Below are 16052 nucleotides of genomic sequence, written 5' to 3'. Positions count from 1 at the left end.
GGATACTGAGCCTCACTCTGAGCTACACCTTCCATAGCAGGCTCTGATGGCTGAACTGGGGTCTCCTGCTGTACTGGAAGAGATTCAAACTCCCCAGGGTGCTGTGTGGTCTGAGCTGGAGCCTCCAGCTGGACTGGAGAAGGTTTGACCTCTTCAAAGGGTTCTATAGGTGGAGCTGGGTACTGCTGCTGGACCTGTGGAGGTTCAACATCTTTAGAAGGCTCTGAAATCTGAGGTGGCACCTCCTGCTGGAACAGAGATGGTTCAAACTCCTTAGGGGGCTCTGGAGGCTGACCTGGCACCTCTGTTGTTATGGTAAACTCCAGATCCACTGGTTTAATCGTGACATTGGAGAATTGTAGATGCTGAGCTTCACCTGGGGGAGAAACTGTCACCTCATGAAGGATGGGAGGCTGAACAACACCCTCTGTGGCAGGCTCTTGAAGCTGAATTGGGGACTCCTGTTGGGGTGGAGGAGGTTCAACATTGGTAGACTCTTGAGACTGAACTGGGGCCTCCTGAAGCACTGGATAAGGCTCACCCTCCAATGGGGGCTTTGTAGACTGAGCCTGGGCTGCCTGCTGATTTGCAGAATGTTCAACTTTCTCAGGAGGCTCTGGAAGCTGAGCTGGGGCCTCTTGCTGGCTTGGAGAGGGTGCAGTCTCCTCAATGGGCTCTGAAGCATGAGCTGAAGCCTCCTGCTGAATTGAAGATGGTTCAACTTCCTTAGTGGGGGCAGGTTCACTCTCCCCAGGAGGCACTGGTGGCTGAGCTGGGGCTTCCTGCTGGGTTGTAGAAGGTCCAACCTCCGTAGTGGCTACAGGAGTTATTGTAAGCTCTAGATCCACAGGCTTAACAGTAACATTGGGCAATTCTAAATGCTGAGGTTGATGCAGACCTGGAGGGTAAACTGTCACCTCATCATGCACTTCATGGTGAGCTGCAACCTCATTAGAGGGCACTGAAGGCTGTAATGTGGTCTCTGGCTGGACAAGAGGAGGCTTGAGCTCCTCAGTGTGCTCTGTAGGCTCAGTTGTGGAATTCTGCTGGAATGGTGGATATTTACCTTCTTCAGGAGGTTCTAGAGGGTGAGGTTGTGCCTCCTGCTGGATTGGAGATGACTCCAACTCCCCAGTAAGCTCTGGAGGCTGAGCTTGCTCCCCCTGTTGATTTGGAGAGAGTTCAACCTCCTTAGGAGGCTCTGGAGGATGAGCTGGAGGCTGTGGCAGTGGAACTGAGGCCCCCTGCTGGATGGCAGAAGGTTCAACCTCCTCAGAAGTGTTTGGAGGCTGAGCTGGGGCCTCCTGCTGGCTTGGTGAAATGTCGGCATATTCAGAGGGCTCTGGTTGTTGTGCTTGGCCTTCCTGCTGGACTGGAGAAGCCTCACCCTCTTCAATGGGCTCTGGAAGCTGAGCTGGGGCCTCCTGCTCTATTGGAGAAGTTCCAACCTTAGTGGCTTCTGGAATTATGGTAAGCTCTAGATCTATATGTTTATGTGTGATGGGCAAGTTTGAATGCTGAGCTGCCAGATGTTCTGGTGGTTGATCTACAACCTCCTTTTGCGGCTCTGGAGGTTCAGCTGGGGCCTCTGGCTGGACTGTAGGGGTCTTGGAGGGCTGTGCTGGGGCCACCTGCTGGACAGGAGGAGGTTCATTCTCCTCAGGGGTGTCCAAAGGATGATGTGGGTCCTCCTGCTGGGCTGGAGATAGTTCTGTTTTCCCAGGGGGGTCCGGATGCTGAACTGGGGCATCTTGTTGGGTTTGAGATTGTCCCACCTCCACATTGGGCTTTGGTTGTCCAGTTAAAACTCCCGACCTGTGAGTGTCCTCAGGGAGCTCTGGAAGCTGATCCAGGTTGTCTAGGGACTCCAAAGGTAGGTGGTCTGGAGAATAGAACATGTCCAGACTTGGATCTAGAAGATCAGACTCGTAGGATTGGTCCTGAAGAGCTTTGGGTGCTAACTGATCTGAATTTCCAACAACCTTAGCAAGCCGACGATGCTGAGCTAGATCTTTCTTCAGGTTTGGGGGTGAAACAATAAACTTAGGTTGTTTTGGATTCTTACTGTCCTCTACAGGTGGAACAAGTATTTCATATGAATCGTGATCTTCAGCTTGATTCAGACCTGGAGTGTGAATCCCACTTTTGAGTTGAGGAGGCATGGCTAGGGCCTCCTTCTGTAGCCAGTGTAGCATTGGACCCGCCTCCGGGAGCTTTTCGTGCCGAGTTCGGTTGCCATCTACATCGGGAAGTGGAAGCGCAAACTGAGCGGTCCTTGCGGGCAGCTCTAGAGCTGAATCCGTGTCCGGGAGTGGAACCAAAGTCTCGGTGATGTCCTGAGGTCGAGCCAACATGTGGCCCGGAGCCGAGGACGCCAGGTAGTCGGGTGGGGGTGTAAGTGCACGGGGCGATGCAGGTGGGAGACGGGGGGAGGGCAAAGACCAGGTCTCAGCGGGTCCTGGGGGGTCGGAGGTCAGCTTGACTGAGTCCAGGGCTGACCCTGGAGGCTGAGCCGCCTTGACCAGCAGCCACAGAAGATGTAGCATGAAGAGGAACCCCAGTAGGGACATAACGTCGGGAGTCTCAGGGTGCGCAACCCAAGCCAGTGGGGCGCCTCGCCGCCGTGAGCGGTCAGTGGAAGCTTAATGGCAGCCCGGAACGCAGGCGCACCATTAGCAACCGCGTGCCCCTCCCCCTCCCCGCGACCCACCCTTTATTTATGACACCTTTATTTACGCAACCTGCTGAGAATGGCTCCATGCCACCAAGGCGAGCCCGAGTCCCAGAATCACTGTGGCCCAAGGCTCCCTTCCCTCAAGTGGAATCCCTGCTGTCATGACTTGCCCCCGCAGCAAGGCAGAATTTGGGCCACAGACCCTTGGTTCTCCCACCACCACCCCGACTCCAACTCCAGTAGCGTGGGCAGGGGCAGGGGCAGTGCTTGCCAACGAAGTGACGGGCACGGTCTCTCGGGATAGTCATTCAAAAGTGCTCGTCTGTTTCTGCCAGCTTGAATTCTTCTTCCTCTAAACCGAAATCCGAGAGACTTTCTTCCTCCCCCTGGCCATACTGCTTCCAAGAAAAGTAACTGACCTGCAAAAGGAGTGCTTTTTAGTGTAGCAATGAGGAGCACACACATGACGGATATTTAATTCTAAAATGTTACCATTTCTTCTAATATCTCACTATCCTCTTTGTTCCTTATTTCCTTATTAATCCACTCTATAACAGAGTGGTAGGGGCTACCACTAATCAGTGATGACTCCAAAATTTCTGTAGGAAGGTTTGGGGGAATGGGCAGCTGGGTCTGGGAGAGTGCAGAGCATTCTGCATTGGCATGGGAAAACTTCCCCTAATCCGACCTTTGCTTAACACGGCCATTAATCTAGAAAATGTTAACAACCCCACCTTATAGAGCTCTACCCTCCATGTGCACATAGAGAAGACACTTAGGATGATAACATCAGCATGTTAAATAATTTTATTGAAATACTATTATCACTAGCACCCAACTTATTTACTTTACAATCCTTTTTATAATCTATTGTATTTATTTTCTTGTCTATTATCTAGCACAGCTCCTGGCAAGTAAACTTTGAGAGAAAAGGGGCTTCATCTTATTTCCAGGGCCTAGCACATGTCTTGGCACATAGTTATGGTTTTAAAACTGAACTGATTTCGAGATTGACCTCATTTAGGGATGGACCTTTGGTTATAATCAGGTTTCTGAAATCTTTAGCTCAACGTTAAGTCCCTTTCTCTTGTATTTCACAGGAAACTAGACTTGTTAAAGTCCAATCTTAGATAACCTTGACTGATTTTCTTTAAATTGAATTAAAATAATCATTTTACATGGAAAAATCTTTAAGTACCTTTTCAGAACAGAACCACCTACACCTTCCTACCTTCTCCCTTTCAAAATAAAACTCTTCACAACTCTGGGGTGAGTTAAATCAGCAACAATCTAGCCCCCAAATTAAGTTCCTGCTGACATGAAATGCATTTTTCTGCTCCCCCCCTTTTTTTTTTTTTTTTTTTTTTTAATTTTATTTTTTCCTTTATTTTTCTTTTTTAAATCCATACACTTTTAAAACACAAACAGGGATAATTAATTCTCAGTCAGGTTGAACATGTGTGTACTTCCTCACATGTTCAAGAAGTCCCACTGTTGATGTATTCAGATTTCTCACCTCCATATTTTTGTTTCTTAAAACATTATTCCTTCTTAGATAATATGCTAAATAAAGAATTTTAAAGTAATGCATCTTGTTTCAGTAACAGTCAATATAAATTTGCTAATTAGAATTATCCTTGAACTTAAAAAGTAAAAACTTGTAGTCAGGGTTTTACTAACAATACAGGAAAGAAAAAAAATAATTAGCTTGTTGAAAAAAAAGTGAAATTTTACTTTTTTATTGAGTGACTATTATTTTACATGTAATGCATATTAAAGGTAAATCTATATGAGGTGACTACTATATAATGACAACCTATGCAATGGGAATGATGAAAGCAGTGTACAAAATAGTAATGTGTTCAATAATTTATCCAGATGTTTTTCCACAAGTATTAGGATTGTCTTAGTTTTCCTATGGTCTTTTCTGGTAACAGCAGAAGCCTGATAATTAAATTTAGAAGAAAAACATAACAAAAACCCGGAATAGCATGGCTAAATTTTTCAAGAAACAAGTTATCAAAAAAAGTAGCAAACACCTTTCAGGTATCTAGTGAAAAAACAAAAACCAACAACCAAGGTACATAACCAATGTCCATCAAATAAAAATCACTAACATTCTATTATTACCATGGTAACTGCCAATATGCAAACTGTAGATTAGACTTAAATACTTAAAGCAAACTAATTATCAATAACATATATACAAATACTAATTTTTGATCACATTTGAATACTACCAATAGTTTGGCTGATCTGACATAAACTAAATTCTTTTCACCAAATTACTGCTATAAATTCCCTAAAAATATTCTTCTTCTAATACATATACAATTGTTAAAAGTATAAGATACTTCCCAATAAGAATCAGGTCTTTCAATCCACTGTTGAATAAATGCTACAGCAAATATAACAGTACCTATTAACCAGACCTAAAAGACAAGGGCTGGATAATTAATGTAAAAGAAAAGCAAAAAAACAAAAAACTTTTGAATGAATAATTCAGATTAGATAGACTAATACCAGCTAAGACTATACTCTGTGTTTCTGACTGTACACTGCCAGATGGAAGGGTTGGCCCATGACCGTTCTTTAAACCCCCATAATACCCATAATAGTATATACCCAGTTGACTAATAAATACTTGCTGAAGGAATAGGTCTGAAAATTTACTGCAACACCCCCCCCCCGCCCCCGCATACATATTCTCTCACATACTCACATGTAATTATTTGGGGGAGGCTGGAGATAAGACTTTATTTAACACGCTATGAGATTCTGGCTAATTAAAAAAATGTATATGGGCTCAAGTTCTCTTGGGTAATGGTTAAAGTCTTTAAACAATCAACTTCTAACATTAAGGAGAAAACTTAGTAACATGGAAGAAGGTGCTTTGTTGACATGCCTGACGAGCAAAATGTTAGTTATATGCTATTAATGTTATGCTTTCAGTTTAAACTGAAAGCATAAAAAATAATAAGCCTCACACTAATTCTCAGATAAAGTACTGTAAGTTACAATCCTAATTGAAGGTTGTCGTATATTTACCAGAGCACAGTTCCAATGTAAAAGAGGTCAAGCTTTATTGTTATTTATTAGGAATGGTTCAGATACAATATAAGAATGTTCAGCACTAATTTTAACATATTATTTTAAAGCTCCTGAATGCTAGGTTCTTTTTCACTTAATATACTCCACCAAAGGAAAGCTGGTGTATTAGATTTCTCATATTACAGAAACGAAAATATATGCCTGAATTTTTTAACTGGTTATTAATAAAAATCACAAAACAGTTATGAAATAAGTGCCAATGCTGCATGGAACTTCCTAGGTGCTGATTCAAAAATCATACAAATAGAAAAAAGATGTAATGTAACTATCCCCACACCTAAAAAAATGGTCCAAGAGGCCAGATCAATGATCAAATCCAAGGACTTTGCAAATTTGGCTTTCAGTCTAATTACAAAAATCCAGATTAATTCAGAAAAGAAAAACCACATGCAACTGAGGTAGATTTTCCATCTTAAGTATACACTGCTTCATGTACCTGCCCCTGATATTTCATTTTCTATGTTTTATTAAACTACTTGAACAAGTGTGATAGTGCTAGTCTACTATATTTAGCAAATTCCCTTAGAATACTTAGAACTACACCCTACAAAACCATCTCCTTGCTCCCTAAAGGTAACTGCAGTCCAATAAAATTACTAACGATTTCTAGAAATTGAGTAAAAATTACTGCAGTAACTTTCAAGTTAATGCCTATCAGAAATCAGGGAGGCAAAGTCTTGCTCATTGTAAAGATAATAAACTTACTGTTTTAAAATGATCTCATAAACACATTAAAACTTTTGATGTGTTTTATTATGCCACAAATTCCCAGGAGATTTAAGAAATATTTCTGAATAGCACTAATAATTTCACAAATACTAGTACAGTACTGACAATAACCAATTTTTCTAAGGTAATGAATATATATTTAAGTTAACTTCTTAAAATCTCAAAACTTCACAAATCTTTAAGGGGGAATGATATATTCTATTTCATTTTTCAATAGTCAATGTAAATTTATGTGTGAAATACATACACATTTTAAAGAGTGGGGGGAGACTGCATGTGAAATGCTTGTGCTTCTGTTGTCAGTGCTCCTCTATTTGCACTATATATCATTATGTTAAAAAAGTAAAAATCATTGCTGGAAATGTTCCCAATAAACTGAACAGGAAAAATTTTAAAACAGCTCAATCTTAAAGATTAAAGGATTAGTGACTGGTGAAACATTTAAAAGTGAAATGAAATATTCATTTATCTATCTATGGATTAAACAGAAAATTCAAAATAATTCTGACTTCTTCTATATAACTGAAAAATCAATACACTAATAATATATTTTAAGGTTGGAAAATGACAGCATTTTCACAACATCCAAATGTGAATGGGAAGCAACACCAACATTTCTTTCACTTATGTAAGGGTAACTAAAAAATGGTGAGCACCACACAGCCAAAGGTGACAACTGAGCCTGGCATACCATGTTGACATGTAGGCAGCAGATCACTATTCCCATGATGGGTAATATTCTCCAAGAAGCACTTAATGTAATAATTTTGTAACTATACCATGTTTGGTAATATAATAATGAACTTTCTGTGAGCAGTAAATACATACACAAACATATGAAAACTACCCCAAGTGACCAGGTTAATTATAGAATAAACTAAAAGGGGAAAAACTGCTAGTAGCTAAAATTATTTTAATTACAGGGTCTCCAATAGAAGACATGGAGGAAAGTGGGAAGAGCAGTTGTTTGCAAGCCTAGGTGATGATCAGAATCATAAGATGGTGAGCTTTAACCCAAATCTGACACTTATCATTTACTCTATATTGTTTCCAATTGTTTTATCTTTCCTACTTTTCTAATGGTGAACCATAAATGAGCTTGGCAAGTGAGGGGAGCCAGTAGGGTACCCAAAATAGATTTTACTATATTCAAGTCACTTATGTATATTAACTGGATGCAAAGGGATATCTGTTCTCTGTTTAAGAGTCAACTATAAAGCAGACATTTCTTAATGTTAACATATATTAAGGGAGGGGGCATTTTACTCAACATGAAAATGTAATATAAAATAACAATCCTAAATACTAACAATATTCAATAGAAAAGAAAATTTATAATTTGTCAAAAATAAGTCTGTTTTAATAATTCTAATGTTAGGAAGAAAATTCCTTAAATTTCAGGTAGCAGAATACTCTCTCACATAAGAACTGTGTCACAGTGTTATTATAAAAAGTTAGAAATTAAGCGAAGTATTTTAGAACTACTATTTCTGCTTGTGTGCTGTTTTGTTAATGTAAATATAGAAGTTTTTAAGTGTGGATATATAATTTGGTTTTGATTTTAATGCATAATATGATAATCAAGAATATGGATTGTTTTCCTACACACTGAAATTGTACACACTTCTCAGGCCTGAAGAATAATTACTAAACAACTTTTTAAATATCCCATGTTCACTAAGAAACCTTGGAGCAATAAAAAAATTAGTACCTACATAAGAAATTTTACATTAAAACACAATCGTATACAGTTTTTCAAAAGATAAAGTGATTTTTAAAAATTTTCAATACTCAGACAAAATAGTAAATTTTTGTTTCAAGTGTTCTTCTAAATTTATATTTAGCCAACTAGTACATGATATTGTGACTTTTTATAATACCTTTCCTTTTAAAAGAGATGATTTATACAAAATAGTGACTGTTATTCTAAATCACTTAGACTAAGTTGAAAATAAAAATGAGAGTAGACAAAGACTTTTCTGAGTAAGTCATCAACACATAAAAAGTTGCACACATCAGTAATAAGGCATTTGCAGGTAAGTCCCCCAAAGTATCTGGATTCATGTAAACAATGACTATGTATATTTCTTTAGGGAGAAAATGCACTACTGCAGATAAAATATATTCAAATGGTTATGACTTTAAACCATAAATTATTTGACTACCACAAAAAGCCAAAAAAAGACAAAACCTAACATTTTAATAGCTGGAAGATGTTACTGATACGTGAAATGAAAGGTGGAGACTTTTTTTGAACCGTAACAATGAAAAAGAAGTATTTTGAAAACAAACATCCATCAGTTTCATAGAAATAAATATACATAGTTATTTTAAAGTATTGCAGCATAGGAATATTGTCCTAGCAATGAACATAACATTCAATCAGTAGTTTTAAAATATTTTTTCCATATTGAGCCTTGAATCTTCTACCTTGTCAGTTGCCCAACAACTTTCAAAAGAGTTTTATTTTCTTGCTTTAGTTGTTCATTTTCATCTTCTATGTCATCTAGGTCTCTATTTAACAAATCAATTTCTTCTTTGAGTTTTCCGATCATTTCCTCTTTATCTTGCATCAATCTCACAAGTCTTAAGTTTTCTTGCCTTTCTCTTATTACTTCCTTTTCAAGATCTTCAATTTTCTTTTCCAACGTGCTACTTGAAACCAAATTACCTGAAGCATTTGCATCCCTGTTATATCTGCTGAACCCACTTCTATCTGTTCGGGGATATCTATTTGAAACATCTTCTTCAGAGGCAGTAATTGTGCTTTTGTATCTGCCAGAAACTGTTCTAGATGGCTCTTGTAGCAGACAGGAACTGGCTGGATCTAATAAGCTTACAGCTTCATTCTGCATTGTGTTCTGTTGTGTAACTGCATCCTCTCGTTTCCGTTCTTTCTGCCCTGCTTCATCATCTTCATATTCATCTAAGCACTCTGCCGCGGGGATGTTGACCACTCCGGTGGAGCGCCGCTTCTCCCGCAGCTTCCTCTTTTCGATCTGCCCCTTGCCTTTCCTGGCACTGGGGCCCGAGCTCTTGCCCTTCTCTGGGGGGCCGTCCCGCTCCTCCTCCTCTCCCCGGAGCGGAGGGGTCCCCGAGCCGGCAGCGGCTGGGGACTCGTCCTCCGGCCTCCGCGCGCAGGGCACGGCGCGGGCTAGCGCCGCGGGGCCCACCGCGCAGTTCACGCCCCCCGGGCCAGGGGCGGCAGGTGCGGCCGCGCCGGCCGGGAGGTTGTTATTGAGCTCGTTTGGCGCGGCGGTCACGGAGGTTCCCAGCGCCCCCGTTGGGGGCTTCCCGGCCGTGTCGCTGCTGCCCCCGCCCGAGGCGGCCGAGTTCGGGGCGTTCTGCTTGGCGCGCATCTTCTCGCGCTTAGCCTTCCATTCCTCCAGGAAGTCTGTGGTGCTGCCGCTGCTGGTCCGGTAGCCACCGGTCGCCATATTCCCAGCGGGGCCAGGCGGGTTCTCACCTCAGAACGTTCCCACCTCCCCCGGCTCGGACCGCCGCCGCCTCTTCCTTTCAGCAGCCGGGAGAAGGCGAGGGAACGACCCGCGGGGGCGACCGCGGCTCCCCCAGCGGGCGGCGGGTCTACACCGCGGGCGGGCAGCTGCTCCCGGACGGGGGATCGCCGCGCCTCGAAAGGAGCCCCCCCCTTTTTTAAAGAAAACATCCTATAGGTAGTAAAAAATGAAACACATTTTTCTGCCTTTTTTTTTTTTTTTAAGGAAAACATCCTATAGGTAGTAAATAATGAACATTTTCTTTCAGAAATTACTTTGGCACCTTAACCTCTAATTAAGGGAATTCATATAATTGATTTACAGAAAGTTTCTTCAGCAAAACATTTCATTTCATATAAGATACATGTGAGTTGCTGAGATCCAGGTAATGTATCTTATTTGAAAGGATTCATAGTTTCCAAAAGCTGTAGCATAATCACACTTAAGGCCAAGGTTACTTTGTTCCATTTCATATAAGATACATGTGAGTTGCTGAGATCCAGGTAATGTATCTTATTTGAAAGGATTCATAGTTTCCAAAAGCTGTAGCATAATCACACTTAAGGCCAAGGTTACTTTGTTCCATTTCATATAAGATACATGTGGGAAGAGAAGGCGGGAGCCTAGACTGTCAGCTCCGAAGCGTACACAGCCGCCGCGTTTGTGCGCCGTGATGCTCAGGGTGCCCAGCAGCCGGCGACCTCCTTGGCCTTGGCTTCCCCGGCTGTACCCCACAAGGCCGAAGTTCCGTGTGCGGCAATAGAAGTCGGGAGGCGGGAGCAAACCCCTCAATGGCACAACAGCGACAGTCCGGAGGCAGAGGGTAGCTGCTAAGTGCTGATCAGCCCCTTCCCCGGCCCCCTCGCCAGAAGTTTGCCCCCTCTGCACCTTCAAAACCTTGGAGCTGTTGCCGCCAACTCCGTGGGGCCGTCCACTGTCGGACCTGGTGCACGAGAGCCGGGGCTGTCCCATGGGAGTGGCTACTGGACTGTACGAGGCGGAGGAGGCAGAGCGGCATGCCAAGCTGCAGCAAAGCGGAACGAGCACGAGAGGATCATTTAGGAGGAGAAGCAGCGCCTCTTTATGCCCCTGGGTTTTGGGCCGTTGTGGCCTCCGGACCTCGGCCTACAGTGCGAGCAGCAGCAGCAGCTGCAGCAGCACTAGCCTCCCAGCCTAGCCTGCACTGTGTGGCCTGCAAAGCCTTCTCCACCCCCTCCCCAGCTCGTGGACAGGTAGGAAGAGCCACTCCCAGTACTCGCTATCCCACCTGCATGAGGGCGCCCTCAGCTCAGAGTCCCGCGCCTCTTGTCCTACAGTGGAGAGAGTCAGCGGGAGCTGAGCTGGCCACAGGGGCCCTGGTCTGAGATAGCTGCCTTGCCGATTTAGCATCCTCTGCCTCCAACCTTCTAGGCTACCTGTCTGCCCTGGCCCGGGTTCCACTCAACAGCTACAGCTTGTCTTGGGTGACCAAAAAGGGACCTCCCACTGCCTTTAGTGCAGCCCTGATCTTTGTCTCTTTGGCTGCGGGGCTCTCCTGGACTCCTTGGCTCTGTGACTAGCAGCTGCCCAGAAATTTTCCTGGAGGGTCGAGACTGTAGGGTCCAGGTGAAGGTGCCTGCAGCAGACAGACATGAGGCATATCTGGGTGAAGATGACTTTGCAATCAAGACTTTCCCGGTGCTGGATACAGTCTTACATCCTTATGAGCCAGGAGACCAAGTGTTATTGAAAACATGGAATCATAAACACCTTGAGGATCAACTTACCCCCAAGTGGGTTGGACATTACATTGTGTTTATAATCCCTCACTCTTCTCTCAAACTGCAGGGTATTAAGCCATGGATTCACCATTTGCAAGTTAAGCCAGCTCCAGAGGAGAAAGAAGTAGAAGAAAACACCACCTTCTCATGTACCCCTAATGCTGATTTAAAATTACCCTTCCATAAATTGCCTAAAACAGTATGATGATTAGGATTAAGTTATACATCCTTTGCCTTTTTCTCCTATTCTATTTTGTGTAAGGCAATATTTTCCTAAAATGAACTGCAACAGTAGCAGATATCCACCAGAGAAATGATAGTTGGATTTGTACTTATTTACCTACTGCTGGAAGTTCAAGTTTGCCCTGGGCCATCTTACCTTTCTCAACACAAAATTGGTCTGATTGGTTAATCCTAATTTATCCTACTATCCCACATTTCTGTACATGGTGTTACCTTCCAACACCCAGCCTGGGCACTAATATAAGCCCTTGGGAAAGTCTTAGGTTTAATTTCACAGCAGCCCAGGAAAATTACATCCTAAGTTAGGAAACTATTTCTCATCACCCCTCTTGTATATGTCAGTTTGGGATGGGAAAGTGTGTCTAATAGCAAAAATGGGGTGCTATATGGTAATACCTCCCTTTATGTAGAACACTGAAACACTTCTGCCCAAACTAACTTTGTAGGAGACATCCTCCAAAGTATGATAAAATCATCTATCCTTGGAAAGATGAATGGCCCAGCATGAAGCCATTAAATCCATGGAATCTAATCTCACAGGTAGCCTCTGTAGGAAAAGAGTTACCCATCTATTTGCCCCCAGCTGGATCCAGGTGGCTCTGCAGTTCTAACTTCTGGCCATATTTGCCATGTAATTGGATACGGAGATGCACTATTGGATACCCCTTTTTGCCTGGACAAATATTTAAAAGTCTACCTGAAACACCAAGTAATGTAAAGGCCTTAAAGGTCCATTTAAGTTTGCATAAGAAAGCCTTATAATCTGCAGATCTAAGAGAGCCTTGTGGTAGTGGGAATGGCCTTTATCTGTCCTCCTCCCAGAAGGGGGTGCAATAGATGTTCTTGGACAAGTTATTGCCCTGGCTAAGGTCACAGCTCAGTTTATGCAAAACACCAAGCAAGGGCTCAGTCTCTTAAATGAAGTTGCTCAAATGAAAAAAAGTTGTTCTTCAAAGTAGAATGGTTTTAAATCTACTGATAGCAGCTCAAGGAGGGACCTGTGCTCTCATTGGCATTGTGTTGCACCTATATACCAGATGAATATGATAATATCTCAATATTAAATCATATGAAGGATGATATTGATAGTGTTAAAGATTATAGTAAACTGGACTCATTGATAGTGTTAAAGATTATAGTAAACTTACCTATGAAATGGAGAATACCCCTTATTAGCATGATGTTAATTCTGCTTGCCTTATGTTTGTCTTGTTGACTGTATTGTATCTGTGGGTTTATGTACAGAGAATCTTCCAGATTAATAGAAGAACATCTTTGCCTTTGTTCAGCAGGAAGCAGTTACCCAAGCTAGACCTTTGCCCACTTTCCTTTTTATAAGAGATGCTCATAAGATACTGTTTCTTAAGAATAAGAAAATGTCTCATAAAAAGGGATTTGATAGTTGGATAAGTAGAAAATACTCAATATAATTCTTCAGCTGGAAAATGCTTAGTATAGTCTTCAATTGCCAATAGGAAAAAAAACCTGTTTATTAAGATCACTTCATTCAAGCAACCTTGAGTTATTCTGACCATAAAAAGCCCTTGTTAAAATAACATGTTGCTGCTCTAATCTCAACAACAACAAAAACTTGCTGTCTGCTCCCAGAAACTTTCCTAGTGTTGCACACTAGAGGAAACCAACATATGGTTTGATAAAGCACTGGCTTTTTGAAAAACAAACCTGAATGAGGGGAGGACTTCAAGATTATAAGGAAATGCTAACAGAACAGCTTTCTCTCCTCTATTATTTTTTCTTTTCTGCTTTCTTCTGGCTTCTGGCTATTTATTTGTCTGCTTGGGGTTATAAAAAACAAAACAATTCTTCTCAATCTGGACTGGACTTGGAAGGATTTTCTTTCTCCCAGTTCCTTGCTGATGCATCTTAAACTCACATTCTCACCAAAGCAAAGAAACTTGTTTCTCTGTTTGATGCAGGACAGGTGGGCCTATCTGGGACCATGTCTTCTAATGGTACATTAGCATCTTAGTATTACAGAAATAATATTAACCTCACAGAACTCTGGGAAGGGTCCTGGGGACAAAAGACTACACTTTTATATTTATTGGTTATTCTAAGAATATTTTCCCTGAAGGTGATTTTTAACTATTTTCACTTTAATGGGCTCTCTTTCATAAAACTTACTAAAACACACATGCACACACAATGTGATACAAAGTGAGGGCTGAACAAATCATCTGGAATATAGTCATTTTCTGCTGCTCTTGTGAAAAGGTAGAAACTATGAAGCCACAGCAGGGGAAGTTGAAAGACAAAAGTCATAGGAAACCTTATTTTGCAGCTCCAGGAATCATCTGTGAGAAATTTCCATACAATTTTTTAGTAAACAATAAATCTCTGGAAAAATATCTCTTTGACATGTCTGAAGCAATAGGAAGGGCCATGATAGTTGTCCAACTGTCCATGAGTGACTCTAATATAATCCTGATGAACCTAGGATATTTTTGAGTAAATCTAAACATTTCTTTCCTATTGGTCACTTTGAAAATTATGTGTCTGTTTATAGTATTTCACACAAATGAACCAAAACTTAAACATCCAATAATAGATTAGTTAAGGTGGATAATATAGCTATGATGGGACTCTATGCTTGTTCAAATGATGCTGAAGAGAAATATTTATTTCTATGGAATGATTTTGAAGCTACATGTCATAAGAATTTTCCTGTTAATATAATAAACTCCACAAGTCTCAAAATTCTTTTGAAAAAAAAAAAAAAAAAAAAAGATACATGTGAGTTGCTGAGATCCAGGTAATGTATCTTATTTGAAAGGATTCATAGTTTCCAAAAGCTGTAGCATAATCACACTTAAGGCCAAGGTTACTTTGTTCCCAAATCCCTGAGATCCTATTTGAGGGGAGTTCTAAAAGGCCTATGGTCAAGCAGCCAATCATCCCTAACCCCTGGAAGGGGAGAATAACCCCTCTCCTATGTCCACAATTGTAGGCGTTCTCTGATGGTCCTCATTCCTACTCTCCAAACTTCAAATAAGGGGCCAGAGCCAAGTGCCAGGACGTCAGGAAAAGCCTCAGGAATTCCCTGCACTCAAAAGCAGTTTCAGAGTTTCACATTTCCGTAAGGATGATAGCCAGCTGTGTATACTGGTTGTTTTGAATTATGGCGACACTGTTCATGTCACCCTTGAGCTTTTATCTCCACGTACTTGAATTAAATACTGTAGTTCTTCCTCAGTTCTGGCACCTATGATCTCCTCACCGGGTCTGTATTCCACAGCTATTTTACCACTTTCTGAAATAAAGTTAAGGATCAATTCAGAATTATTCTTGCTCTAAAACTTCTTGTATACAGTGGGAGCACCCAATAATAATGCCTCTTTTAATTTCTAAAAGCAGAAGAGTGTCTTTCCTAGAAGTTTCCTCATCTCACGCTTGTTTTTTATCATAACCATTGTATTAAATATCAACACTGCTTGTTGAGCTTAAACATAGGAGCCAAATTAGGAATAATGACATAGGAAGTAAAAACTGGAGAACAAAAATGTTCTATCATAATATGATTAAATGGTAAGGAATTGGGTGGGGGTCAGGGTGAATTCAAAACTGGGATAAAGATCAGTGGACTACAGTAGATACTTCATATTAGAAGGGAGGGGCAAGTATATTCCCTGGGAACCAAAACTCCACTAGATACAACGAATAAAGCTGTGTGTGTGTGTGTGTGTGTGTGTGTGTGTGTGTGAGTGTGTGTGTGTGTGTGTGTGTGAGAGAGAGAGAGAGAGAGAGAGAGAGGGAGAGCAAGTGAGCACTTTATTGGCCCAAACTGGTCCAATGAATTCATAGACAATACAACCTCCCTAAAGGCAAACTAGAACCACGAGGCTTTTTGGTCCAAGGAGTTTGAGTGTGCACAAGGGCTACCTTAGCATATTAGAGAGAGGTAAACAACACAGTCATTTGGTCTTAAAGCTTGTCACTCAGAGTTGACAGTTGATGGATCCTACCTGGTGACCAGGGAAGTCAGACCTTCACCGGAAGGGCTGCCCAGGCTGGAAGGCC

At 41.8% G+C, this 16052-nt stretch overlaps 1 protein-coding gene and 1 pseudogene across 1 annotated transcript; both read right to left on the bottom strand.

Moving 5' to 3' along the window:
• Positions 1 to 2812: 2812 nt before the first annotated feature.
• Positions 2813 to 16052, bottom strand: part of LOC119514804 — a 41894-nt pseudogene continuing 28654 nt past the window's right edge.
• Positions 6520 to 10095, bottom strand: LOC119513441 (PRKC apoptosis WT1 regulator protein-like). Its single transcript, XM_037808650.1, has one exon. It carries the CDS (start codon positions 9949 to 9951, stop codon positions 8941 to 8943), a length of 1011 nt encoding a protein of 336 aa, XP_037664578.1. The 5' UTR covers positions 9952 to 10095; the 3' UTR covers positions 6520 to 8940.

This window comes from Choloepus didactylus, chromosome 18, assembly GCF_015220235.1.
Source record: "Choloepus didactylus isolate mChoDid1 chromosome 18, mChoDid1.pri, whole genome shotgun sequence".
Classification (NCBI taxonomy): Eukaryota; Metazoa; Chordata; class Mammalia; order Pilosa; family Megalonychidae; genus Choloepus; species Choloepus didactylus.
The sequence above is the reverse complement of the archived record's forward strand: the minus strand, read 5'-3'. Positions and strand labels throughout refer to the sequence as shown.

Excerpts from the sequence above, each read along its gene's own strand:
- LOC119513441 (XM_037808650.1), bottom strand. The coding sequence starts at position 9,951 with ATGGCGACCGGTGGCTACCGGACCAGCAGCGGCAGCACCACAGACTTC.